The 27,379-nt window shown below is 43.6% G+C and overlaps 1 protein-coding gene across 4 annotated transcripts in view; it reads right to left on the bottom strand.

The window, feature by feature from the left end:
* CFAP61 (cilia and flagella associated protein 61) overlaps positions 1 to 27,379 on the bottom strand; it is a 248,003-nt gene that overhangs the window by 137,941 nt on the left and 82,683 nt on the right. For all 4 annotated transcript variants that reach the window (XM_070381160.1, XM_070381162.1, XM_070381163.1 and 1 more), the window contains 4 exons: positions 19,423 to 19,549; positions 13,565 to 13,642; positions 10,729 to 10,935; positions 8,026 to 8,160 (listed from right to left, as the gene is read on the bottom strand). In XM_070381160.1, the coding sequence (XP_070237261.1) occupies positions 8,026 to 8,160; positions 10,729 to 10,935; positions 13,565 to 13,642; positions 19,423 to 19,549 (547 nt within the window). The remainder of the gene's footprint in view (positions 1 to 8,025; positions 8,161 to 10,728; positions 10,936 to 13,564; positions 13,643 to 19,422; positions 19,550 to 27,379) is intronic.

The following is a 27,379-nucleotide window of genomic DNA, read 5'->3' as shown; positions in this document are numbered from 1 at the left end:
GCGTTCCCTGTGCTCGGAAACGTCCTTGCAGCCCCTCCTGGGAGGTGATGGGCCAGAGAGGGTGAAGCAGGGAAGATACGGGCAGGAGAGATTTTATTTTAGAAAAATCTCTGCTTTCTAGAGAGCTGAAGCTTAGATTGGCAGCATACCACCAAGCACATGTATGGCACTTTCCCAAAGCAGTGGGGACACTCCACTCCTGCAACTGAAGGAACAGTCAAGGTCATGGCCTATCCATGGCCTTGAGCTGGCCAGCAGCTCACCACTTATGAGTAGGGGTGCTGGGTCTGATCTAAGAATGAGAGAACAGAGACTTCCCTGATGGTCCAATGGCTAAGACTCTGCACTCCTAATGTGGGGACCTGCGTTTGATCCCTGGTTAGGGAACTAGATCCCACATGCTGAAACTAAGACCGAGTGCTAAATAAATAAAAATAAATATTTTTTTAAAAATCTAAAAAAAAAAAAAAAGAATGAGAGTGCAAAATGGTGCCATTACTTGGGAAAACAGTTTGGAAGTTCCTCAAAATGTTAATGGCAACCCACTCCAATACTCTTGCCTGGCAAATCCCATGGACAGAGGAGCCTGGTAGGCTTCAGTCCATGGGGTCACTAGGTGTCGGACACGACTGAGCGACTTCACTTTCACTTTTCACTTTCATGCATTGGAGAAGGAAATGGCAACCCACTCCAGTGTTTTTGCCTGGAGAATCCCAGGGATGGGGGAGCCTGGTGGGCTGCCGTCTATGGGGTCACACAGAGTCGGACATGACTGAAGTGACTTAGCAGCAGCAGCAGCAGCAAAATGTTAAATCTAGGGTTACCATGTGACCAAGCAATTGTAATCCTAGGTGCAACACCCAAGAGAAATGAAACACACATCCACATAGAAACCTGTGTGGAAATGTTCATAGTGTCATTACTCATAGTAGCCAAACAGTGGCGATGACTCAAATGTCCATCATTTGGTGAATGGACAGACAAAACGGAGTATGTCCACGTAACAGAATATTACTCAGCTATAAAAATGATTTGAATATCGATACATACTGCAAAACCGTTGAACCTTGAGAAGATGCTCAATGAAAAAAAGACAGACACAAATGCCACATATTGTGTAATTCTGTTAAATGAAGTGCCCAGAAAAGGCAGATTCATAGAAACAAGAAAGTAAAATAGTAGCTGCCGAGGGCTGGGGGGTGGGGATATAGGGAGTGACTACTAATGGGTTACTTTTTGCAGGGGGAGGTGACAAAAATATTCTAAAATTAGATGGTGATGGTTGCCCAACTCTGTCAATGTACCAAGAACCAATAACTTGCTGTTTTAATGGACGAATTGTATGGCAGGTGATTCATATCTCGGTAAAGCTATTAGAAAGACGGGAGAGGGGGAAAGAGGAGAGGAAGGGAGAGAGAGGTCGACTCTCTTACAATATCTATCCTAGAAAATGATAAGATATACTCCCTGACAATACTGAGAGATGGAGAAGTAACTTTACTTTTCACCTTTTCTCATCACACCGTGAAGCCTCCTTCTGCCTCTACTGCAGCCCAGTTTCTACAGGCAGGCCCATCAGTGCTCACCCTGTCCAAGCCCCACCTCCCGAGGGAACCTCCAGTGCTCATCCTGGGCGTTACCTGAGCACTTTCTAATGAAGCCAAACACAGAAAGGAAGTGAATCTTGAAAAATGGATACTGTGACCCATGTACAGGATTATTTTTTTTTCACCTTTCCTGTGGCTGCCACTGTAATTTTGAAAGGTTTATAACAACAAATTGGACACAACAGAGAGAGATGTGCAGACAGCCAGGATCAGCTGCTGTCCAAAAACTGACCCCAGGGCTCTAACCTGGACCCCTGCATCTGCTCCCAGCCCAGCCAGGGTCTGGCTGGCACAGGATCAAACGTGAGGCTGGATGGCTCAGCCAAGAGGAAAATCCAGCTGTTCTGGGGAAAGCCAATTATCTGTGAGTCACCTTTTGATTACAAGACTAGTGCCGAAGATCTGGGAGACTCCAAAAGGTTTCTTATCAAGCCATCTTCCTTTTCTGTGGTTTGCTTTTCCGACAATAAACCATGATATCAGTACTTTAATGTTTAGCTAAGAGAGAATACATAATGGTCTGAGTTTTTGGTGTCTAACTGCCTGGGCATGAAGCCCTGTCAATGAATTAGCCTTTGGACAAGTCACTAGCTCTCTGTTCTGCGGGCCTGTTTTTCTTTAAATACCTCGAGAATGACAGTAGCAATAACTATTCACAAGTGCTGCTCATATGAGGATTCAATGAGAAAATTCATGGGAAGTCTCAGAAACAGCATGCTAGTAATGGCAGTAGGAGCTGTAGTTTATTACTCTGTAACCTTTCTAACAGGGAGGAATTTGATAACAAGGAGAATAAACCACTGATTTATGTCATTTTGATAGATACATATATACTATGCACAATACTAAAGTAGATAGTGTTTAGAGAATTGGAAAGAAATGACCATAGAACTTGTATTCTTTGTTCAGGAGGGGAAAAAAAAGAGCCCATGAAGGCATTTATGTAAATTATTCTAAGAATGTCGGAGAAAAGAGTTTGCCATAAATAAAAGGAAATGCATTTCCCACAGGTTGGGTAACTGTAGGAAATGGCTGGGAAGTGGCTTGAAAAAGCAAACTGGATTCACAGCGATAATTTAAAGTGGGTTAATTTCATTTCAGGAGAATATCACAACGGTACCATTAATAATGATCAGTGCATGTATGATGCTGAAAAATATGGGTTTGCGTTTTTAGAAACAAGGAGATACTAAAGGGTCAATTTAAACACACACACACAGGCACACACGTACAACCAAAAGAAACCTAATGCAGGCAGTGAAAGTTTCCAAGTTTAAGGAAGGGTTGGGGAAACAATTAAGCTGGGAAAATCTAGCAGGTGCTGGGAGAATAATGCAATTTCCTAGGGCAGCAGATGCGCAAAGGAAACAGTATCCAGCAGCAGTCCATCAGATGGTAATTACAGCTGAACTGGGGAAGAGCAGCCAGATGAAAGGGGCGATTCAAAGGGTAACCGAATGCCAGAGCGGACATCTTCCTGAGAGCTCACACACCAGGAAAGGCGGGCCAGCACTTTGCTCTGAGAAGGGGGGTTAAACAAACCGTCGTTCTTACTTTGTAGAAGGACAAAGGGAAAACGGGGGCTTCAAAGAATTCATTAGTCCAGATTTAAACAGACCGTCACGAATAAACAACCACACACACACACACACACAAACAAGCATTGATTAGTCTAAACGTCTGATTCCTGAGATGGTTCTTTTATATGAAAGATGATGGATTGATCTGGTCCAAAAAGTTTTGGGGAAGAAAAAAAAAAAGGAGATGGATTGACACTCTCATTCATTTAGAATACTCTAAATCAACACAGAGAACCAAAGTGATTGAAGTGAATGACAGGGAGCATCTCCTGGTACCGAAGCAAAGGGAGGAGCTTTTTAAGTTCAAAGCAGATTTTCTGGTGTTTATTATCACAAGTAAGAGTCATTTAAAACCCCGGTCTTTGAAAGGAAAGCATGCCTCGGACACATCTGCCCCTCCCGAGGGATTCCACAGAACAGGTCCAACCCCAGCAGGGCTGTTCTTCTCTTGCTCCCTGGGGCTGGTGCACCCTCCCCCATCCCTGGTTTAACTAACCCCAAGAAGATCCCCTGGAGGAGGGCATGGCAACCCACTCCAGTATTTTTGCCTGGAGAATCCCCCTGGACAGAGGAGCCTGGCAGGCTACAGTTCATGGGGTTGCAAAGAGTTGGACACGACTGACTGAGCACAAACACGAAGCAGTCCCACGAAGCGTCCCAATACTGACGCTGGACTGTAAGCTCCCTGAGGGCAGGGACCCTGTCATGGTCATCTCTGAATCCCTAAGGGGGAGGCCGGAAGGAAAGCAAGTCAGCTTGCACAGAGAACCACCCCAGAGTAAGTCAAATTGCTCCATAGTTTGTAATTAATATAGTTATCCATTCAACCAAATTTTGAGTATTTCCCTGATCACGGTTCTCATGCAAGTGGGCCACACTGATTCATTTCATGAACAATTTCCATCAGAACAATTCTCAGAATGCAAATGCACAGGCCAAGACAGCCAATTCAAGATGAGAAGCGAGCTTCTCAGTCCGCGCCATGTGGATTACGGTCAGGAAAAAGCCTTCCCTTATCCACGAATCTACTGGTTGACTGGCAACATGATGAATCTTCCGGGCCCAGCCCTGTGATGTGTGATGCAAATCATTCACGCATTTTCCAGGTCCCTTCCTGTGACCTGACATGGGTGGGCTGTCAATTGATACGAACCACAGGGCAGGTCTGGTGGCAGGGACACGATTCATCTAGACCAGGCCGCAGCAACCTGGCCTCGGGGTGGGAGGGGGCGTGTTTCTCTGCCATGCAATGATGAATTTCAATCACTGCTGGCTTGTGCCAGCGTCAAATTGGCAACCCACCGAGATGAAACGCTTTCTATCCCATTACTCATGCCTGGGGTGATCTGTTCCCTTGAAGACTGGCTTCCCAGGTGAAAGCTAGGGAACGGATGGTCAGTCTGAGATGGCTTAAATGGGATAAAATGTATGAGAGGCCAGTGCCCAGAGAGAGAAACCTCTGTGAGGAAGCTGAGTCCCCAGTGAAGCTCCAGGTGCACAGGGGAGCACAGAACTTAAAGGGACAGAAAGGACTTCATTTAGTAAGGCCATCTGTCAGCTTCAGCAGCTGCAATACTATTTGCTCTGCTAAGAAATCAGTGTGCTTAGGACCCTGTAAGACATTCCTTCTAGGGGCTTCCTTCTGGCAGTTCAATGGTAAAGAATCTGCCTGCCAGTGCAGGAGACACGAGCTTGATCCCTGGTCCGGGAAGATCCCACATGCCGAGAAGCAACTAGCTCCGTGAGCCACAACTACTGAGCCTGTGCTCTAGAGCCTATGCTCTGCAGCAAGAGAAGCCACCACAAAGAGAAGCCCATGTGCAGCAACAAAGACCCAGCACAGCCAAAAATAAACAAATAAAACCATCTTATAAAAGAAATTCCTCCCAAAAAACTTCCATCTGGCTCACCTTGTCTCAGATAAACAGCCTAAAACATTAAACCCACCTACAATCTTTTTTAAATTTAATTTAACATAATAGCATTTTAATGTTTGAGCATCCAAGCTCATTCCATGTGGATGATGCTCTCAATAATCCCTTGGTCATACTTCAAGATTTCTACATTTTGACTAAATCTAGGTCTTTACTAAAGCCTTCTTGAGAATGAGTACAGCAGCCAGCAGCAGTGAAGTACTTCTTAAAAAAAATCAGAATTCACTGTATACCTATGGCTGATTCATCTTGATGTTTGACAGAAACCACAACAATACTGTAAAGCCATTATCTTTCAATTAAAGATAAATCATTTTTTTTAAAAAAAGGAAAAAAATCAGAATTCATTAACACAATAAACCACACAGCACAAAGCAGCAGATACCGAGCACCAGCCACACCATGGCTGACTTTCTGGAGTAGGGATTCAACAATCCATCCTGTGCTATTTCTTGAACTAAGCCAAGGGTCTAGGGCAGGGCAGGGGGTTGGTGCACAGCACACACAGAGATAACCACAGAAAAGCTTATTAAATGTGAGCAAGGATTTCAACTCGTAGAAACCTGGAAAGTTATGATAGGGTTGTTGTTAATGAAACAGAATGTGTTCTTTGGCTTTTTTTTCCCCACCTGGAGTCTAGCTCATCTCAAAGTCATCCAGTTCTGGAGATTCCTAGGGGTGGGAGACGCTGGAGGTTCAGGAACACTGCCCTCGACACCAAGTCAGCAGCCCTGAACTGTTCCCTGTCCCTCCAGCCACACACTCGTGCCCCCCAGGGACCAGCTGAAGGCAGTGGGGCCATGGGCTGCCACTGACGTCCAGGGGCTACTCCTGGCCTGGCCGTGTAGTCTACCCAAACTCGAGTGCATCTCAGCAGTGGGTGCATATGTGCAGCACCTCTCACACAGAAGCATCTCTGTACCTTGCACCTGTGGATCCTTCTCCTGGGATCACGCGACGTCAGACAAGCCGTGATTCAGTGATGGGTAGAGATGGAGCCACTCTCCCTGACCCCAACACACTCTCTTGGATCTCATTACGAAAGTCCTTTCCCCCTGTCTCCCCACCCTACAGGCCACCTGGTGGCCGAGCCAGTGGTCCTGCAGATGGGCTTAGGCCCTTTCCTCTCTAGTGTGTGATGCTGGGGCCCTGCTACCTAAAGACACACCTGTGGTCCTGGGTGAAGTGCTATGTACCTGCTGCAAAATGATAAAGGAGGAAGGGGAATTGGGTGGGGATGCAGTAAGTTCAAAACTGGCCAAGAGTTGAAACTTGTTGCAGCTGAGGGCAGAGGATCCGGGACTTTCAGTGAAGCTCATAGAGTGGGCTGAGACAGGGGCCCCTCTGCCTTCAGAAGCTTTTAGAGCAAGGTTGCCTGTGTGCTCAGTCATGTCCGACTCTTTCTGACCCCATGGACTGTAGCCCGCCAGGCTCCTCTGTCCACGGAATTTCCCAGTTAAGAATACTGGAGTGAATGGCCATTTCCTCCTCCAGGGGTCTTCTCGACCCAGGGAGCGATCCCACGTCTCCAGCATTGGCAGATGGATTCTTTACCACTGTGCCACCTGGGAAGCCCTTTAGAGCAAGAGGACAGAGTAATTCAGGGTCTGTGGAATCTAGTAACAAAATAATAAGACTTGAATCTGGCCTCTGTCTTTAACCTCGTTCTTTCAGGAAACCATGCTTCATAAAACTACCAGCCTATGAGGGATTGTACACTAAAAAAAAGAAGACCAGGTCTCTTGGTTTAGTCCGGAGAATCTCTTCTCTGTCACAGGATTCGCTCTGCTCCTTGTGGATGCTTCCTGTTTTCCGTGATGAACATTGGGAGAGGGCAAAAGGATTGCTATTTGTTTTCAGTCTCTGCTCAAAAACAAATTTAGAACTTATCAGAAAATGAATAAAAATTTTCTGTTTAATTTTACAATTTAAAGATAAATGTAGGACTTACAGCAGCCTGGGTCACAGTCGGCAGTTGCCTCTAAGATGGTCTTGGTGGAGTGGCCCCCTCACCCCCAGCAAGTAAAGCAGGAGCTGGGGACAGTGTGGTGATGCACTCTGGGCAGCACCAGGCTTCTCTCCATTTGGTTTGAGCACCACATGCAGCTCTGATGAGCAGCTCCTTGGCTAAAGGTTTGGAGAATTTCAGCTTTGCACTTTTTTTCTCTCCCACGGAGGACAAACGTCATTTACGTTCTGCGTAAATGTCTTTCTCATTTACGCAGAAGTGGGGTGGAGAAGCCCGGGGACCGCGGAGCCTGGTGGGCTGCCGTCTATGGGGTCGCACAGAGTCGGACACGACTGAAGCGACTTAGCAGCAGCAGCAGTGCACAAACAGAACAGGCTCACACGTGAGTCAGCCTAAGTCACAGCCAAGTTCCTGAACATGGGTGGCCCTGTGTGTATGGCTGTTTACATGTACACTTCCACTGAAAGCGAAATCTAGGCTCTGTGTGGTTCCTTCTCTTGTTCTGCTAGTAAGGGCGGCCCAGGGCTGTCATTTTAACGTCCCCCCCTCCCCCATCCCCCACACCGCGGCCCCCCAGGGCAGCGCTGACTCCCCGCAAAAGAGTGAACAAAACCCAGCTCGGACTCAGCCCCGAAGTCCTAATGCAGCAAGATACCGGGTCTCAAATCGTGCAACGAAAGCATGAGGGAAGAGGCGTTTGCTTTGCAGCAAGGCGGCTATGCCCACAACGATGCTGGGAGGCGCGTCACAAGGACCCCTCGGCGCCCTGCTCCGGGCTCTCCGCGGACGCACCACCCGAGGGCAGGGGCCGCGGGCAGCCCGGGCTCGGGGATGAAGGAGCCGCCACCGGCCCCCTTTTCGCGCGCAGCGCCGCCCCATCTGCCACGCCCCGCCGCGCTGGCACCGCGCCCCGCCTGCTGCCGCCGGCTACCCACCGCGTCCTTGGAGACCTCCTTTGATGGAGCGTTGATGCCAAGCTTTTCCAGGGGATAGACAATCTGTCGTCGGGGCCGCACGGGAACCAAGTAGTGGAGGGCGGATGTCAGCGAGTGGGCCTTGGGGCTCTGGACCTGGGAGACAGCAACCTCTATTTTAGCGGGGAGGGCGTGGGAGCCCGAGCGCACAGATGCCAGACTTGACAACCAGAGGGCAGGTGGGGGGAAGAGGGGGAGACCGGCAAATAAACAAACGTACTCTTAGAGCAGAGGAATGAATTGTAGATAATGCCTGACACTAATGAAGATAATTATGGGAGTAATTGCATTACTATCTCTGTGGGAATGACAGATAAACAAGTGGTTTGGTTTATGGGATTTTTCAGCGCAAGTATTTTCCCCAGGAGGATATTCTTCTCCACAGTGATCATGAATCAGCTTGATTTGACCCCATTAATAAGCTGTATTATCTGCATCCTGGTAACCTTTGTGTCTTTGGCACAAGCTGCTTTAAGAAGGCATGTAGATATGTCATCTGAGGGGCAACAGGGCAGGGATGTGAACACCCTCATGTTTGTGAAAGTCACTGCTACTTCAACTGGACCTTTCTGGATCAAATGAGTGCTTTAAAATCAAAGGATGAAACCGGAGAGGTGAGGGCGAGGTAGGGGCTGGATTAGATTATTTTGATTTATATTCATCCTAAATTGTGAGCTGGATTTACGCTTACTGAAATGGGCTACAGTAAATCATGCTTTAGGTGGATGCTTTAGATAGTAATGTTACCCAACTTAGGAGCTTCTAGAAGGGATTTTTAAATCCTTCACCATTGAACTTCACCGCCTGATATTACACACAGAAAAGAAGAACCTTGGGGTCTCCAGCCAAAGCTCTGTTTTTAAGCCTGGACAAGCTTTCAGTGCATGTTCTGGCAGGAGGTTGTGGAGAAAACTGTCTTCGCTGTGTCAGTCAAGAGTTCACTTATATTGCTGTCAACTGGGGATTTATAGCAGAATTTGGAGAGTCTCATTTGCACTATTTGGAATTGCTTCTTGCACTTGTTTAAATGGATGTGTATAAATCAACCAGAGGTGTAGACAGAGAGGAAATCTCTTTCCAAGTGTGTTTCTACATTATATACACAATAGTGCATAACATGGTGCTAATTCTACACCATGAGGGGAATATGTGAACATCCATCGAGTTCAGTTCAAGGTACCGTTTTTTTTTTTAGCATGGACGCAAAAAGACTCTACCAACCTGGCACATGCAGGCACCACTATGAATAAAAACTGAGAATTTAATGTCACATCCTGAAGGTCACCAAGCTGGCACTTGGCCAAATGGGAAGTGTAAAGCAATTGTGCAGGGCCATGCCTCTCAGGCAAAGCTGTTACACTTCCCATTTCATGAGTTCAAATCTGGGGCATTCATGTTACTGTTGTGCTGTGTTTTCATCAGAAAAAAAAAATCATCTTTCGAGCGTATTCTCCATTCGCTACCAATCTTTCCCATGTTTTTCCTTCTTTCGCCCCCATTTCTTCTGTTCTTCCAAAAGGCATTTGTCAAATAAGATACGTTGGTAAAATTACTGTTACGTGCATGTACCCATATACCTTAGATTGTTTTCGGTTGAATAATTCAGAACATTAAAAAAAATCTGTTAGCTCACCGTGATAACTAAGAGGAAAAGTGACAAGTGTCAGACCCCAGGCAGAGCCACACACGGATTATGGGGCAATCTCAACCTAGTCTGGGGGTTCGCCTCGCAACGGCCCTCAAGTCTGCCTCGACATTCTCAGTGGCAGAGGGACCATCTCGCAGGAAAGAATGGCTTGGGAGTCCAGCTCTGAGAAGCCCTTGCCTGCGAGCAAGCAGGACAGTGAGTGTGTGTGAGCACAGGTGGGACTCGTCTAGGCATTGGAGGTCGAGCTCTGAACAGGAAAAAAGCTCCAGCTTCCCGGCGCAAGACAGAATGTGAGCTAGTGAGAAGTGCAATGATGGAGACTGAAGCAGGAAGAACAGAAGCAAGAGCTTCTGTGTGTACACATAACAAGTGCTATGCAGACATAGAGGTGCTTCACCACATAAAGGCTGCATCAGTATCACTTATCTCCACTTTTTGTCCATCACTTTTATGGGATGTTATAGTGCTAATTTGGAATGTCATGATAGCACACCAGTATTCAGGATTGAACTGATTTATCCTATGAGTTCACTGCTGGAATATTCTTTGCCTGAAGAACATGGTGGGACGTTTCGGCATTCACTAATGTATGTGACAGATAATTTGATTCTCATGTCCCTTAGGACACTTTTCCATAGCTTGCAGTCTTTGGTTGATATGGAAAAGCAAACAAATTGTTCTATTAATTGTGTGGGTTGTGACGGTTTCAGAAATTCAAAGTCTTCTGGGTTTTCCCTAGAGTGTGTGAAAAGGACCAAACTCAGTATGGCCATTTGAAATTCAGAGTCAAAATCCATATATAGTCAAACATATATATCACATATATGTATCATATATGTATAGTATATGTATATATGCATACACATGTGTATATATATGATGCATATATCATATATATATACACACATATATAATCAAAATCCATGGAATGAGGAAGAAATAAAATATTGGCATGCAACACGAATGACACCATGGACGCTGGTCTGCAGGAGAGGTGGCTGAGGACACGCTCTTACCTTGCCTTCCTTGACTTGTGGGTAAACAGGGTAGTAGAGACAAGATTTGTATCCTAAACGGAGGATCTCCTTGAGAAAAAACTTGGTGTAGTGCCGGAAAATGGGATTCAGGACAAAGTGATACAGGTGTCCGTGCTCTTCGCGCTGGTGGTGATTGAAGTAGATGAAATCTTCAATGTTGTAGTGGGATCGGATATACTCTATATCCTAAAAAAAAAAAAAGGTGAGAAAGGACATCTAAGAGGGTTTTAAACAAATGGCATGCATCTTCTGAGAAACATCATTTAAAAATAACTTTAAGGGCATGCCTTTCCCTTCTCTTCCTAAGGAGCCAGGGTAGAGACTGAGCTACGCCTGGTGGGGACTAAGAAGAGATCTACCCCAGTGTCTGCTCTCAATGGCATTCATCCTCAGGGAGAAAAGGTGAATACACACGCCCAGAGATACACACACAAGGATGTTTACCACAGTGAGGTTTCGAGTTGTGAAAACGGGGACTCAGTCCTGTGCTGGATGCTGCCCGGACGCCCTTTATCAGTGACTAACAGCTCACAATGGCCACCTCGGCAGAGAACTGCTCTGATGATGGTCATGCTTAGGTCGGTCTTCAAGAAGTTTCCCTGGAGGGACCTGGAGCCTGAGCTAATGATTCTCTCCTGCATTATCATGTTCCAGCATGTGGCCAGAGGAGTGGCTATGTAGCTGATCCCCTCTGGATGGACATCTAACTTGTTTCTAGGGCTTTGCTATGAGGAAACACATTGCCCTGTGCACCAGATCCAGGGCTTCTCTGAGAAAAATGCCCAGTGAAAGAAAAGAGACTTTAGGTACAGTAATGAGAGATGAGTTATTTTCTCCTATTACTTACTAATCTCATTTTCATGGTTAATTTTTGAAAAGCTAAAAGCTTGTTTCCCCAAAGCCACTTGCTTTGATGGCTTACTTCTGGAGGGTGGCTCAGAGCTTTGGAATTTGTTTCTCACAACTGTGCTAACAACCCAGACAGCCTTGTGTCCCAGCTTGTAGGCAGCCTCCCAGTGGCCAGAGCAATGTCATGGAGAAGCGGATAAACACACTGTCAAGGAGACCATGCCAGCCATTCGCATTGGTCATTTAATCTCTCATTCATGACATTGACAGACTTTTGAGGAAAACTGAGAAATGCAAAAGATCAGATGAGAAACACACCACTCACTCCAAAGGAAACAGAGGTTATCTAGCAAACAGAAGATAATTTAAAAAAAAATTCTACAAAATGTCCTCAGAGATACCAAAAAGGATCTCACATAAAACATAACAAGCTGCTACCAAAAATAAAGAACAATAAGAGAACAAGGAAGGGACTTGGAAGTTAAATACATGAACTCTGAAATTAAAATTCCAGTAGAAGGTCTGAATAGACATGGATGAACAGTGCATTAGGGATCTGGAAGACAAAAATCAAGGAAATCTCCTAGAATGAAGAGTAAGAAGTACAATGGATTAAAAAGTACAGGAAGAAAGATATGAGACAGCAAAGGGTCAATTCCATTTAAAAAGGAATTTAAGACAAGGAGAATACAGAAAATGAAAGAGAAGAAATAATGAAATCATGGAAGAAAGAGGTTCACAAGCTCAAAAGAGGCATAAGGTATTTAATAAGAATTTCAGGAATAAAAAGGAAAAGGGAATTCTCAAGAGAGAAAGCAAACAAACATACACTTATTTACATCAGATTGTGTTTTATCTGTGACACTGGCTACTGGAAGATGATGAGAATAAATACAACACTCTGATGAGGAATCATTTGCATAGGAACTCTATACACAGCTGAATTCAGGTGTATGGACAGATGAAAACTTGTATGTGTGTGGTCTCAGAGACCTGACCCTCTTCCACCCTCTCTCCAAAAATTCTTAAAGATATATTGAATCAAAAGAATCTAAGAACAAGGATAGTTTGAATACATTGAAGAAATAAAGTCACATGAGCATATCAATAAATGCCAAAACACATTTAATAAAATTCAATATGCATGCACAATAAAAGCTTTTAGTGAACTAGAAATAGGAGAGAAGTTCCTTGATATCTTCCAGAAGCTATGTTCCCAGCTGCGAAGTCTCAATATTACATTTATCAGTTCTGCCTAAATTGTTGTGTAAAATCTACATAGGCACAAATAAATTCATAGTAAGTGTTACAAGGTTTATCCAGAAAGGAAAACACTCAAGTAAAACCAAGAAATTTTAGGCAAAGGAAACAAACAAGAGAAGACTTCCGTACCAGATACCAAAACACATGATAATGCAATAGCTATCAACAAATAAATCTATGGAATGGAATAGAGAGTAAAAATAGACACAGACACATGGAAATTTAATAATGCAAAGGCAGCATTTTAAATCAGCAGGGAAAGAATGGACTGCTCAGTAATAAATACTTTGGAATAATTGGCTGTGCATTGGGACAAAATAAAATTAGATGTCCACTTAACAACAAACACACACGATGCATGTTATTAAGTGCAAGAAAGGATGTTGGAAGGGATAAATGCATAACTCTCAATAGAGTAATTCTTTAGGGAAAGAGCTGGGACTTTTTTTGGTGTTGGGAGGTTACTTGAATTTTTAGAATGTGAATGTTTTCATGTATTCTTTGTAACATTTTAAACATTTTGAACTGAAAAAAAAAAAGTGTCTGCCAAGTAGGATGCAAGCAGATCTATAGCCTTCGGGAAAAGGAGACATTCGTATTAAATACGAGTTTAAATTAATTAAACTTAGAAAGAGACATCATGCGTTGATTCAGGAGAGGAAAAGGCGCAGTCAAGGGAAGTCATATCCACTTCCCAGCTTACCATTTCATTTCTGATCACTGCAATGCCGACTACCTGTTCTGCAACTTCAGCTACAAATACCTGAAGTGGTGTTCCATCCTGGAAAGAGAAGAAGATGCCTTAGGACCTTTCAAAATATTGCTATTAATGTTTCTGCAAGCTGTCCTTAAAGGGTTTCAACCGTGATCATAGAACAACAATGATGAAGCCACCATCCTATCACCTTCTGGGCCAGGTAATAAGTTCAATGCCCTCCTTGACTGCATTTAACCCTCACTCCAACCCTATGAGGTAAATATTACCATTATGTCTCTACTTTATTTATGAGAAAACAAAGCTTGAGAGTCCACCTTGACAAGATCTCCAACTACTGTGGAATGGGTCTATTGATTCTAACCAATTGCTTTTGACTGGGAATCTGTATTCCTGCCAGGATAATCTCATGGACAGAGGAGCTTGGCAGGCTACAGTCCCTGGGGTCGCAGAAAGTCAGACATGACTTAGCGACTGAACAGCAACTGTTTTCTTTAGCACATCAGTGATTGTCACTGTCAGCCCAGAAGCCCTGTGTCCTGAGGATGCCAAAGAGCTTTGGTTCATGTCTGCTACTACTTTCTGTATTAGAAATTAAAATTGAGAAAAGTTTGGATTCTTCTATGAATTTTTGTTGAATTTACTTGTTAAAGCAAATTTTTTAATTTGACAAAAATATTTAGAGAAATATTTAGATGACACCACCTTTATGGCAGAAAGCGAAGAAGAACTAAAGAGCCTCTTGATGAAAGTGAAAGAGGAGAGTGAAAAATTTGGCTTAAAACTCAACTAAGATCATGGCATCTGGTCCCATCACTTCATGGCAAATAGATGGGGAAACAGTGGAAACAGTGAGAGACTTTATTTTTTTAGGCTCCAAAATCATTACAGATGGTGACTGCAGCCATGAAATTAAAAGACACTTGCTCCTTGGAAGAAAAGCTATGACTGACCTAGACATCATATTAAAAAGCAGAGACATTACTTTGCTGACAAAGGTCCATCTAGTAAAAGCTACGGTTTTTCCAGTAGTCATGTATGGATGTGAGAGTTGGACTATAAAGAAAGCTGAGCGCCGAAGAATTGATGCTTTTTAACTGTGGTGTTGGAGAAGACTCTTGAGAGTCCCTTGGACTACAAGGAGATCCAACCAGTCCATCCTAAAGGAAATCAGTCCTGAATATGAATTGGAAGGACTGATGCTGAAGCTGAAACTCCAATACTTTGGCCACCTGATGAGAAGAACTGACTAATTGGAAAAGACCCTGATGCTGGGGAAGATTGAAGGCAGGAGGAGAAGGGGATGGCAGAGGATGAGGTGGTTGGATGGCATCACTGACTTGATGGACATGAGTTCAAGTAAGCTCTGGGCATTGGTGATGGACAGGGAAGCCTGGTGTGCTACAGTCCATGGGGTTGCAAAGAGTCGGACGTGAAGGAGTGAGTGAACTGAACTGATGGATTTAGAGAAAAGAGTAGCATTGTTTCAGATTTTCGCAGATCTTGAATGTGTGGCTTAATGGAAGACAGCTAGATTCTCACATCTGCTTCTGTATTCAATCTGTTGTAATATATTAGTTTGGTTGAAATGAATGCAAAAAAAATCTGTCTTCATAAGGATAGTAGTTGGAAAAAGGAGATGTATTTAAATAATTTTTTCAGATAATTATGGATATTCTTCTTTGATGCTCCACCAAAAAGTAACATGTCGTACATATTGTATTAAAGATTTGTTGCAATGTGGATCTGAAATCTATCAGTGAATGACCTACTACATTGAAATTCACTGGTCTCTTCTTCACTTTGAATCTTTTACCTCTGCACGATTTTGTAATATCATGGCTTGTCTATCTGGAAAATATTGGTTCACCAAGCTTATGCAGATTTTCCAAATGTTGACCTATTTTTAATTGCAAAATATCAAAAACTGCATTTGGTAATATCACCACCAGCTTCATCAGAAAACCTGTTTTTAAGTTTTTGGGGAGCTGTCAAGCTTATGATGGCAGATACTGATTTTCTAAAAGTCTAAGTTTTTCTTTAAAGCTTGGTCTTCATCATAGAGGATACATGCTGTCAGTTGTCTTCGTGGAGTGACCCTCTCACCTCGTTCACTTTGAAGAAAAAGTCTGCGGGCTCCCCAGGACTAAATAACCATATTTTGTCTGCCAGCTGCTCTGTGACAGCAGTGCTGCAATTCAAACAACCGCAGAAACGTTTTCCTTCAAACCACCACCACGTTTCAGTCTGCAGCCCAAGAGTGGTATGGCCGTATCTCGTTTTGCTACACAGAATATGGCAAATACATATACTCAAGGACTGAGGCTTAGTAAGTGAATAATGTTTATGGCTTCAAGAGAAACTGGCTCGCCTTTTTTTTTTTTTTTTTTTGAATTTTAATTAAAATGTCTATGGAGATAGCTGCAGATGCACCAGCAGTTGTAAAAAACAATACAGAGAGATTCCTTGTACATTTTGTCCAGTATCCTATAATGGTCACTTTCTGCAGAACACTAGTATGATATGACAAGCAGGGAAAGCACACTGATGTGATTGTGTGTGTGTGTGTGTGTATGTGTGTGTGTATTCAGGTCTGTGCGACTTTAGCCCCTGTGTGGGCTCATGTGCCCACCATTGCAGTCAAGATACTAGACAGTCCACCACAAGGATCTCTTGGCTTGCCTATTGTACCACACCTGTCTTCCCTCTGCCCCGCTCCCATCCTTAACCCTGGCAACAAGTGATCTGTTCTCCAGCTCTAAAGTGTTATCATTTACAAAATGTCATACAAGCAAAATCATACAATATATAACCTCTAGGGATTGGCTTATTTTTCCATTTAGCATAATTCTCTGAATATTTTTTAGTGGTAAAGAATCCGCCTGCCAATGCAGGAGATGCAAGAGACGTGGGTTAGATCCCTGGGTCAGGAGGATCCCCTGGAATAGGAAATGGCACCCTACTCCAATATTCTTGCCTGGAAAACTCCATGGGCAGAGGAGCCTGGTGGGTGACAGTCCATGGGGCCGCAAAGAGTTGCACATGACTGAGCAACTGATCACACACACACACACACACACACCGGACATTCACCCAAGTTGATGCATGATATCAACAGTGCATCCCTTAACAGTACAGGGGTCCTTATAAAGCTAAAAATAGAACAACCATATGATCCAGCAATTCCACTTCTGAGCATATACCTGGAAAAGATGAAAACCCTAATTTGAAGAGAGACATGCACCCCAATGATCACTGCAACATTACTGACAATAGCCATGACATGGAAGCAACATAAATATCCATCAACAGAGGAATGGAGAAATAAGATGTGACACTTATATACAATGGAATGTTACTCATCTGTAAAGAACAATGAAATTTGCCATTTGCAGCAACATGGATGGACCCAGAGATGATCTTATTAACTGAAGTAAATCAGACAGAAAAAATAAATAAATCAATCTCAGGTAATATCACTTATTTGTGGAATCTAACAAAAAACGATACAAATGAGCTTATTTACAAAACAGAAATAGACTCACAGACATGGAAAACAATCACAGTTACCAAAGGAGAAAGGGATGATGGGAGAGATAAATTGGGAGCTTGAAATTAACTGATATACTGACTGGCTGGCTCAGTCACTCAGTCGTGTCCGATTCTTTGCAATCCTAAGGACGGTAGCCCACCAGGTTCCACTGTCCGTGGGATTTTTTTCAGGCAGGCATACTGGAGTGGGTTGCCATTTCCTCCTCCAGGGGATCTTCGTGACCTAGCAAATGAACCCACATCTCCTTTGGCTCCTGCATTGCAGGAGAATTCTTTACCACTGAGCTACTCGGGAAGCCCAACTGATATACATTACTATATATAAAACAGATAAATAACAAGGACTTACTGTATAGATATACATATATTTACCTGAATCACTCTGTGGTACACCTGAAACTAATACAACATTATAACTCAACTATGCTTAAACAAACAAAAAAACAGTACATCGTTTGCTACTGCTGAGCTCTATTCAATGGCATGGAGGTAACACAGCTTATCCACCTATTGAAGGACACCTGGTCTGACTCCAGCTGCTATGAACACTTGTATTCAAATCTTCCTTTTTCTGGGATAAATGGTCAGGAGTGTAATCACCAGGTCACATGACTGTTGTATTTATTTGTCTGTTTTTTTAAGGGATAGCCAAAATGTTCTCCAGAGGGGGGATAGCATTTCACATCCCACCAGCAACAGAGGAGTGACCCAATTTCCCAGCATCCTTGCCAGCACCGAGGAGCATCCCTCTTTTTAGTTTTGGCCATTCTGCTGGTGCCCAGTGATCTGCTGTCATGGGCTTTCTGCTCCTGTCGCTCCTGTGAGAGCAGAGCAGCAAACTCAGTGACCACTGGCAAGTTTGCTGCCCCACCCCCGATCCACACCGAGGTCCCTGAGGTTTTTCCCACCATTGCTTTTGCACCATCAGTGCGAATATCAATTTGGCAGAAAAGAAAAATAATTTCTTACTCTTCTTAGGAGGATAGTTTTAATCTCACAGACTCCCTGAATGTCTTGGGGACCCCTAGAGTTCCTTAGAACCCGCTTTAAGAACTGGGCCACTACATCATACTGTGTCAGCCAGCCACGAGGGAAGGAACAAAAAAAATATATAAACCAAGACCAAAAGAGATCAAGACAAACCAAAACAGAAAAACATGTGAGGAAGGGAAGTTTTCTTTTCATTCAATGCCTTTATATTTATTAAAACTCTCACCATGTTTGTGTTTGTTGGCTCCCTCTTGATGAGTTTTAGATTGACTGAAAGGGTTATTCAAAAGAGCCCATAACTGGGAACTCGCCAGATGACCTGAGAGGTGGAATGAATAAACGGGTATGTTCAAGCAATGAAGTACTTTGTACACCACACTGTGGCTGAATCTCACAGTTGTGGCTGAGCAAAAGATGCTTGGTGTCAGAAAACATAGTGTCTGATCCCTTTAAATAAAGCTCAAAAGCCAGGTATTTATGATCTTAGAAGTGAAGGTAGTACTAACCCGGGGGGAGGGAGGAGTCACTAAATGAGAACTTGAAAGGGACTTCCAGTGGGCTGGGATTAGTCTGTTTCCTGTTTATTCCATGGTGTATTCAAATTGTGAAATCTATCAAACATTTTTTATTGGTTATGCTTCAGTGAAATTTTTTTAAATAAAATTCATCAAAACAGTAATGAAGCATTTTCCTAACCGCATGCATTCTTCCACATCTGGAGGAAGGTAACTGGCATGGTCCTTAAGAAGGCAGCAATGACATAAGGACCACCGCTAGCTTGCCCTTTGTTATGCCAAATGTATAATATACTTACTGTACTAGAAAGAGAGCCCCAGATTTGTCACACAGGATCTTCCCAGCCAATCTGATCTTTGAGGATGCAGCCAGGTCACCAAAAGGGTATGGACCAACCCATCATCCAGAGGGTGAAATGTGTGCTGCTGGGGTGGGCACCAGGGACCCAAGGATCCTCTAACCTGACTCAGATGTGCCTATTCCAAGCACTGGGGTCTCATTTTCTTACACGTTGCCTAGATTAAGTTCAAATTTTCTATGCCCGAGATTTAGGGCATATCTGATCAGCCCCCATGGGGTCACTAGTGAGAAAACAGCCCCAAACTTCTTTAAACCTCAGTTTCCTTTTTCTTTTTTTCTCCCTCCCCTCTCCCAACCCCACCTCTGTTGCTCCCCACCACCCAATTCTCCAACAAGGTCCAAGAAAATTTCAGGATAGAACCTACCCGGTACTCATAAGTACCAAAGCATGGGGAAAGGAAGCCAGTCTGGAAGTGGCAGGTACTTACAGGGTCCCTGCGAGCCTCGTTGTACTGCTTCAAATCCTCCAATATGCTTTTACACGGCATGAGGGTGCTGACGAGCTTTTCAACACCAGGAGTGTCCAAGAGGGTAGCTAATCTTATTTTAATGGTCCTGGGTAAGAAGAGACACATTTTCTTTTTCCGCTTAAAGTACTAAAATACATATTCTCCCTGTCCCCCAAATGGAGACAAGATTGTAACAGATCACACTTACATAAAATAATATCCAGCAAAATATTTTTATATAACATTGGGATTTAATTAAAAAGTAACTCTTCATTCTAGAAAACATGGAAAACATTCATTTAAAAAGTGAGAACAATAAGGTTAGAAGAAAAAGAAAACAGCAACACTGATTGTAACCATTAACCAAACAATATAAAGTCAAATTTTAAACTTATTTCATTTAAAATGTTCAGCACTATGCTTTATGTCACATTGCTTCATACATAAAGCCAAACTCTGTCAAATTTATAAAGTATGTTAAGAGGTTAAAAACTTACACTGAACCCAGGCTGGCTTCACGAGTCTTAAATTTCTTAATAATTTTATCTCTGATTTCGTGATTTTACGTGAAGTCTAGGAGGACAATGGAGCACGTCCGGGGCTTGATGCCTTGGCTCACAGGTGGTACCCACCTCATCCAGCTCCCATGATGGTTTCTCCCCGATCTGTGCCCTGCCTTTGGCACCTCCCCAATCTCTGCCCTGTGATGGCTTCCATCCTCTGCCAGGGTGACAACTGGGTGCATCAGTGGGGGAGCCCCACTTTGAGCAATCCTGCCCCACCCTCGCTGGGGTCCTGGACATGGACCTGGGGAGGATCGGCATCAAACTGTGCCCCTGGAGTCTCTAATCAGAGCAAGGTGGTGGCTGTCCGCACCCAGGGCAGGCAGTGCCACAGTGTGTTAGGCTGGCAACTCAGTGTAGAGCGCCAGCCCACCCCATACCTAGGTATGCAGGGCATCTGAGTGCCTGTTTGCCACGGGATGGAGCTGTGGACCCATGCGAAGGAGAAGTGATGATGTCTCCACCTTAGCCTGGAGGCTGGGCCCTGCATACGATGTAGGGTTCATACAAGGCACACTCTCCAGTCATTATAGGGTTATTAGTGTTATTATCAAATAGGACAAGGCTACTCCTCCTACTATTAATAAAGTGAAATACTCTAACCTACTTTGCTTCCAACTGTAGTGAATATTTGTGCTTATGTTTTAATGTCCACTTCCGTTCTATGTGCAAAGCAGCACATTTGTAAAGAACAATCTACATATATAGTTAAGTGATATAAAAATGATCAATTACTTTGTCTCTTAGTCACGTCCAACTCTTTGTGACCCCAGGGACTGTAGCCCACCAGCCTCTTCTGTCCATGGAGTTTTCCAGGCAAGAACACTAGAGTGGGTTGCCATTTCTTTCTCCAGGGGATCTTCCTGACCCAAGGATCAAACCCACATCCCCTGCATCTCCTGCACTGGCAGGCAGATTCTTTACCGCTGAGCCACCAGGGAAGCCCCAATCAATTGCTATCACCTGAATAACAGAATAATAATAAAATTGGAAAAAGAGTACATCAAGGCTGTATATTGTCACCCTGCTTATTTAACTGATATGCAGAGCACATCATGAAAAATGCTGGGCTGGATGAAGCACAAGCTGGAATCAAGATTACCAGGAGAAATATCAATAACCTCAGATATGCAGATGACACCCTTATGGCAGAAAGTGAAGAAGAACTAAAGAGCCTCTTGATGAAAGTGAAAGAGGAGAGTGAAAAAGTTGGCTTAAAACTCAACATTCAGAAAACTAAGATCATGGCATCTGGTCCCATCACTTCATGGCAAATAGATGGGAAAACAATGGAAACAGTGACAAACTTTATTTTCTTGGGCTCCAAAATCACTGCAGATGGTGACAGCAGCCATAAAATTAAAAGACACTTGCTCCTTGGAAGAAAAGTTATGACTGACCTAGACAGCATATTAAAAAGTAGAGCCATTACTTTGCCACCAAAGTCTATCTAGCCAAAGCTATGGTTTTTCCAGTAGTCATGTATGGATGTAAGAGTTGGACCATAAAGAAAGCTGAGTGCAAAGAATTGATGCTTTTGAACTGTGGTGTTGGAGAAGACTTTTGAGAGTCCCTTGGACTACAAAGAGATCCAACCAGTCCATCCTAAAGGAAATCAGTCCTGAATATGAATTGGAAGGACTGATGCTGAAGCTGAAACTCCAATACTTTGGCCATCTTATTCGAAGAACTGACTCATTGGAAAAGACCCTGATGCTGGGAAAGAATGAAGGTGGGGGGAGAAGGGGATGACAGAGGATGAGAAGGTTGGATGGCATCACTGATTCGATGGACATGAGTTTGAGTAAGCTCCAGGAGTTGGTGATGGACAGAGAAGCCTGGTGTGCTACAGCTCATGAGGTTGCAAAGAGTCAGACACGACTGAGCAACTGAACTGAACTGAACTGAATAACAGAAACAGCATGAGCAATTTTTAAGTGAAATATAAGAACATGGTTCTGACATGGCCACCTTGTGCCAAAATCTAGTTCAGATGTTCCTACTTGTATCTCTCCACAAGTTTGGAATGAGGAGTTTTGGATCATCGTTCTTTCATTATCAGCTCTGTGCTGGGTCCCTTCCTCTTCCCCACAACCAGGCACAGAGCCGGGAAAGAGACCATGCCCACCAGCTCTTCTGCCGGTTACCATGCACAACCTTCCCAGAAGTGAACACATGCTCAGGCCAAGACGGTTTAGGCATTTTCTCCTCAAGGGCTCACACGTGGTTCTAGGGCTGCTTTGAATCAGAGAGGAGCTTAGCCATGGTTGTCCACCCATCCATGGGGCTTCCTCCAGCCATAGAAGAAGCAAGTTCTCCCAAGGGGGTCCTACATGGGCCCCGCTGGTTTCCTAACCCTTCCCCGTGGCCCTTCACCTCCCCAGGTCACTCCACCTTCACATGTCCCTCCTCTGCTGAACTTGGATGTTCAGGAAATGTCACCTCTCCACGAAGAAGTGATGTCATCCTCGCCCACTGGTCCCTTCTTGGATCTGGAAAGTTTTGTTTCACAAGAGATTTTGTTCTCCTGCTTTTGGCGGATTCTGGCCTCAAAGGTCAGATTTTATAGCATTTAATCAGACTGCATACATAACAAAATAGAAAATCATACATAAAAGTAGAAGGAAAAAGATTTAACAGTTAATTTTTCAACTTCAGGTTGAATGAATGAATGGTTATAGACACCTAGCAGTTAATGTGTATGTCATCACTCAGTCCTGCAGAATATAGGGTGGTTTTTTGATGCCAGTGAATTAAAACTAAATGATGGAAAGAAGAAAAAGTAATTTGAATCTTTCTGCATTTCAAAGGAGTGATCTATGTAATAGAAACATAAAATAATTCGACAGCTATCGGCATTTCAGTTTAAACCAAAACAAAATGATAACCACAAAATAAAGTTTCTCTTGGCTTCTATTCAAGGAAGCTGGTTAAAAGCACCAGAAAGACTGATAGCCCTAAACCACTCTCAGTGACAACATGGGCCTGAAACAGGTAGAATGGCGCCATGCTAGAAAAAGATGACTACCAGGCATCAGTGAGCCACCCATGGAGAAGCATATAAAGCAAAAACACTGAGGGAAGGAGCCATTTAAAAGCCAACTCCTAAGGGCATTTTTATTTGCTGAGCAAAGTTGACAATAAGTAGTATGATTCAACTTAGAGGTCAATGTTTATTCATAGAAAATCATTTCTGGCACCAAAAAAAAAAAAAAATATATATATATATATCAGTTGGATGAGTAAGTTTGAAACCTAATCTCCCAAATTAAAAAAAAAAAAATGGCAAATTTCAGACAAACATGCTTTGGAAGGGCAGGAAGATGGAATGACCAGTTGGTTCATCCAAACGTGTCCTCTGGTCATGAATAAAGAATAAAAGCCCATGGAATGGTGGCTCAGATGGTAAAAAATCCACCTGCAATACGGGAGACCTGGGTTCGATCCCTGGGTCTGGAAGATGCCCTGGAGAATGGAACGGCTGGCTACCCACTCCAGAATTCTCCAATTCTCTGGCCTGGAGAATTCCATGGACAGAGGAGCCTGGCGGGCTCAGTCCATGGGGTTGCAAAGTCAGACACGACTGAGAGACTTTCACACACATAACGGTGAAGGACAGGCAGGCGGAGGAAAGGAACAGGGGTCCTCATACCACACACCCCACTCAGGTTATATAAGCAGGCACCCCTGAGATCACTCGGTGAAGGAGAGTGTTAAAAAGCGTTCAGTTATGCACATTCCAAATGAAAGCTAACATAAATGCTGGGAAATGTCCTCTCAAAGACCAGTAGCCACAAATGAAATGAGAGGGGCCCCCTCGTGGAATCTGTTGACAGAGAGGTAACACCGCTAACAACCAAGCAATTTGTCCCTGTGCTCAGCAGCATGGCCAGAGGGCAGGTGACAGACATAAATATAATTTCCCAAGGGAAGAGGAAGGCGATCCGGTGGGAGCCGAGGACAGGAGGTCATGAAATTTAGAGTAACCAAACTTAAGGGCAAGAACAATCCACCCCAGATGTCAAGAGAAGTGAAGCAAAAAAGGAAGAACACGGATGTATTTAAAGCCACAGCTCAAAAAGCGGGGCAGCGGAGGGCTGTGCCCACACGGCTGCTCCACTGCCTCCTGCCCTCTGCCCCCACGTGTCTCATGCCCCTCACATTCGCCCTCATCACTACCCGGTCTGTATCTTCTCACTCCCCTTCCTTTGCATCTTCCTCCTCTACCTGGAATGCAGGTAGAATTTAAAGAATTAAAGATCTAGGTTTGCTCTAGAGAACAATGACCCATTGCCATGGCCACAAGAGAGACATCCCCTGTTGGTGACACACACATGGGTTTTGAGGGACATCCCCCCCTACACGCAAGCACAGATTCCAAGCAGCAAGGAGTCAGGAACAAGAGTAAAAGTGCAAAGGAGCCACAAGACTGGACACACTGAGAACTGGGTGAGCGGTGGTGGGTGGGTTGTCAATGAAACTCAGAGCAACAAAGGAAAGCTCCCAAAGAGGGCTCAGAGGGGAACAGTGACAAAGACCATGACTTTCTAAGGACCCGGAAACTATTTCTGCTTGAGAGTTTAACTTTTCAGAAAAGAACCCAGGTGCACACAATCTGCACCTTTATATGTAAGTGATTAGAACAAAGCAAACATGAAGCTGACATTGCAAATGGTTACAAAGAATAACGAGGGCCCTGCTGCCACCAGGATTAATTTCCAGATGCATGTTGAAAGTCTCATTGTTTTGAAAAATTAAACTTAATTTTTAATAAAAGAAATATGTGTTCATAGTAAGAAAAGGAAGTGTACAAGAAAGGAACATGACTATGAATTAAATAATTAAGCAACTAAGAGCAAGGTCATGACCACAGGCAGACCCGGGGCCCAGTCCTGACCGAATGTCATCTGGCTGCTGTCGTCAGTGTGTTTATTCATGAGTAGCATTGGACGTCATGAGAAAATGTCACCAATATGCTCTATTCAAGAATGCAGAGAGTGTAAAGAGCACCTAATAAAAGTTTTACTTGAGTCATAGTAAAATTTAAACTCTCAGTGATACAAAATTAACTTCATTTTCTGTTATGGACATAATGCATGCCTATAATTAAAAAAAAAAATCACACAGAAATAAACAACCCACTCTTAAAAAGGGCAGAAGATATGAACAGACATCTCACCAAAGTAGATACACAGATTGCAGACAGCAAATGAAAAGATGCTCAACATCATAAATCAGTATGGAAATGCAAATTAAAGCAAGATACCACAATACAACTATTAGAATGGCAAAAATTCAGAACACTGACAAATGCCGGTGAGGATGTGAAGAAGCATTCATTGCCGGCAGGAACGCAAAATGGTGGAGGACTTTGGAAGACAAGGGGGTAGTTTCTTACAAAACTCAATATTCTTACCATACAATCTATGGTTGTGCTCCTTGGTTTATACCCAAATGAGTCAAAAACTTACGTCCACACAAAAACCTGCACACGAATGTTTGTATTTGCCTTTGTAGTCCGCCTTATTCATAGTTGCCAAAACTTGGAAGCAATCAAGCGGTCTTTCAGTAGGTGAGAGGATAAATAAACTGCGGTCCACCCAGACAAAGGAATACCATTCAGGGTTAAAATGAATTCAGCCATCAAGCCTTGAAAATACTAATTACTAAATGAAAGAGGCTAATCTGTAAAGGCCAGACACTGTATGATTCCAGCTATGACATTCTGTGTGTGTGTTAGTTGCTCAGTTGTGTCCAACTCTTTGTGACCCCACAAACTGTAGCCCCCCAGGCTTCTCTGTCCATGGAATTCTCCAGGCAAGAATACTGGAGTGGATTGCCATTCCCTTCTCTAGGGGATCTTCCCGACCCAGGGATCAAACCCTGGTCTCCTGCATTGCAGGCAGATTCTTTACAGTTTGAACTATAGGGAACAAAACTACGGAAATGGTGATAAGGCCAGTGGCTGAAAGAGATGGTGGGGAAGGAGAGAGAGATGAACAGGTGGAGTACACAGGAGTTTTAGAAACTACTATATGGCAAAACCAATACAATATTGTAAAAAAAAAAAAAAAGAAACTACTCTATATGAAATTATAATGGAGGACACATCATTACACATTTGACCAGACCCATCAGCAGTGGCTACAGGACTGGAAAAGGTCAGTTTTCATTTCAAGCCCAAAGAATGTTCAAACTACCACACAACTGCACTCATCTCACATGCTAGCAACGTAATGCTCAAAATTCTCCAACCAGGCTTCAACAGTATGTGAACCGCAAACTTCCAGATGTTCAAGCTGGATTTAGAAAAGGCAGAGGAACCAGAGATCAGATTTCCAACATCTGTTGGATCAAAGAAAAAGCAAGAGAATTTCAGAAAAATGTCTACTTTTGTTTCATTGACTATGCTAAAGTCTTTCACTGTGTGGATCACAATAAACTGAAAAATTATTAAAAAGATGGGAATACCAGACCACCTTACCTGTCTCCTGAGAAATCTGTATGAAGGTCAAGAAGCAACAGCTAGAACTGGACATGGAAAATGGACTGGTTCCAAATTGGGAAAGGAATATGTCAAGGCTGTATATTGTCACCCTGCTTATTTAACTTATGTGCAGAGTACATCATGTGAAATGCTGGGCTGGATGAAGCACAAGCTGGAATCAAGATTGCCAGGAGAAATATTAATAACCTTAGATATGCAGATGACACCACCCTTATGGAAGAAATCGAAAAGGAACTGAAGAGCCTCTTAATGAAAGTGAAAGAGGAAAGTGAAAAGCTGGCTTGAAACCCAACATTCAGAAAACAAAGATCATGGCATCTGGTACCATCACTTCATGGCAAATAGATGGGAAAACAATGGAAACAGTGAGACTTTATTCTCCTGGGCTCCAAAATCACTGCAGATGGTGACTGCAGCCATGAAATTAAAAGACGCTTGCTCTTTGGAAGGAAAGCTATGACCAACCCAGACTGCATATTAAAAAGCAGAGACATTACTTTGCCAACAAAGGTCTGTCTAGTCAAAGCTATGGTTTTTCCAATAGTTATGTATGGATATGAGAGCTGGACCATAAAGAAAGCTGAGTGCCAAAGAACTGATGCTTTTGAACTGTGGTGTTGGAGAAGACTCTTGAGAGTCCCTAGGACTGCAAGGAGATCCAACCAGTCATTCTAAAGGAAATCAGTCCTGAATATTCATTGGAAGGGCTGATGCTAAAGCTGAAGCTTCAATAATTTGGCCACTTAATGCAAAGGACTTGGGAAATACTCTAATGTCAGGAAAGACTGAAGGCAGGAGAAGAAGGGGACGACAGGATGAGGTGGTTGGATGGCATCACCGACTTGATGGACATGAGTTTGACCAA

The sequence above is a fragment of the Bos mutus genome, chromosome 13 (genome assembly GCF_027580195.1).
Source record: "Bos mutus isolate GX-2022 chromosome 13, NWIPB_WYAK_1.1, whole genome shotgun sequence".
In the NCBI taxonomy this organism is placed as follows: domain Eukaryota; kingdom Metazoa; phylum Chordata; class Mammalia; order Artiodactyla; family Bovidae; genus Bos; species Bos mutus.
Note: the sequence above shows the minus strand (reverse complement) of the source record. Positions and strands in the feature narration are given on the sequence as shown.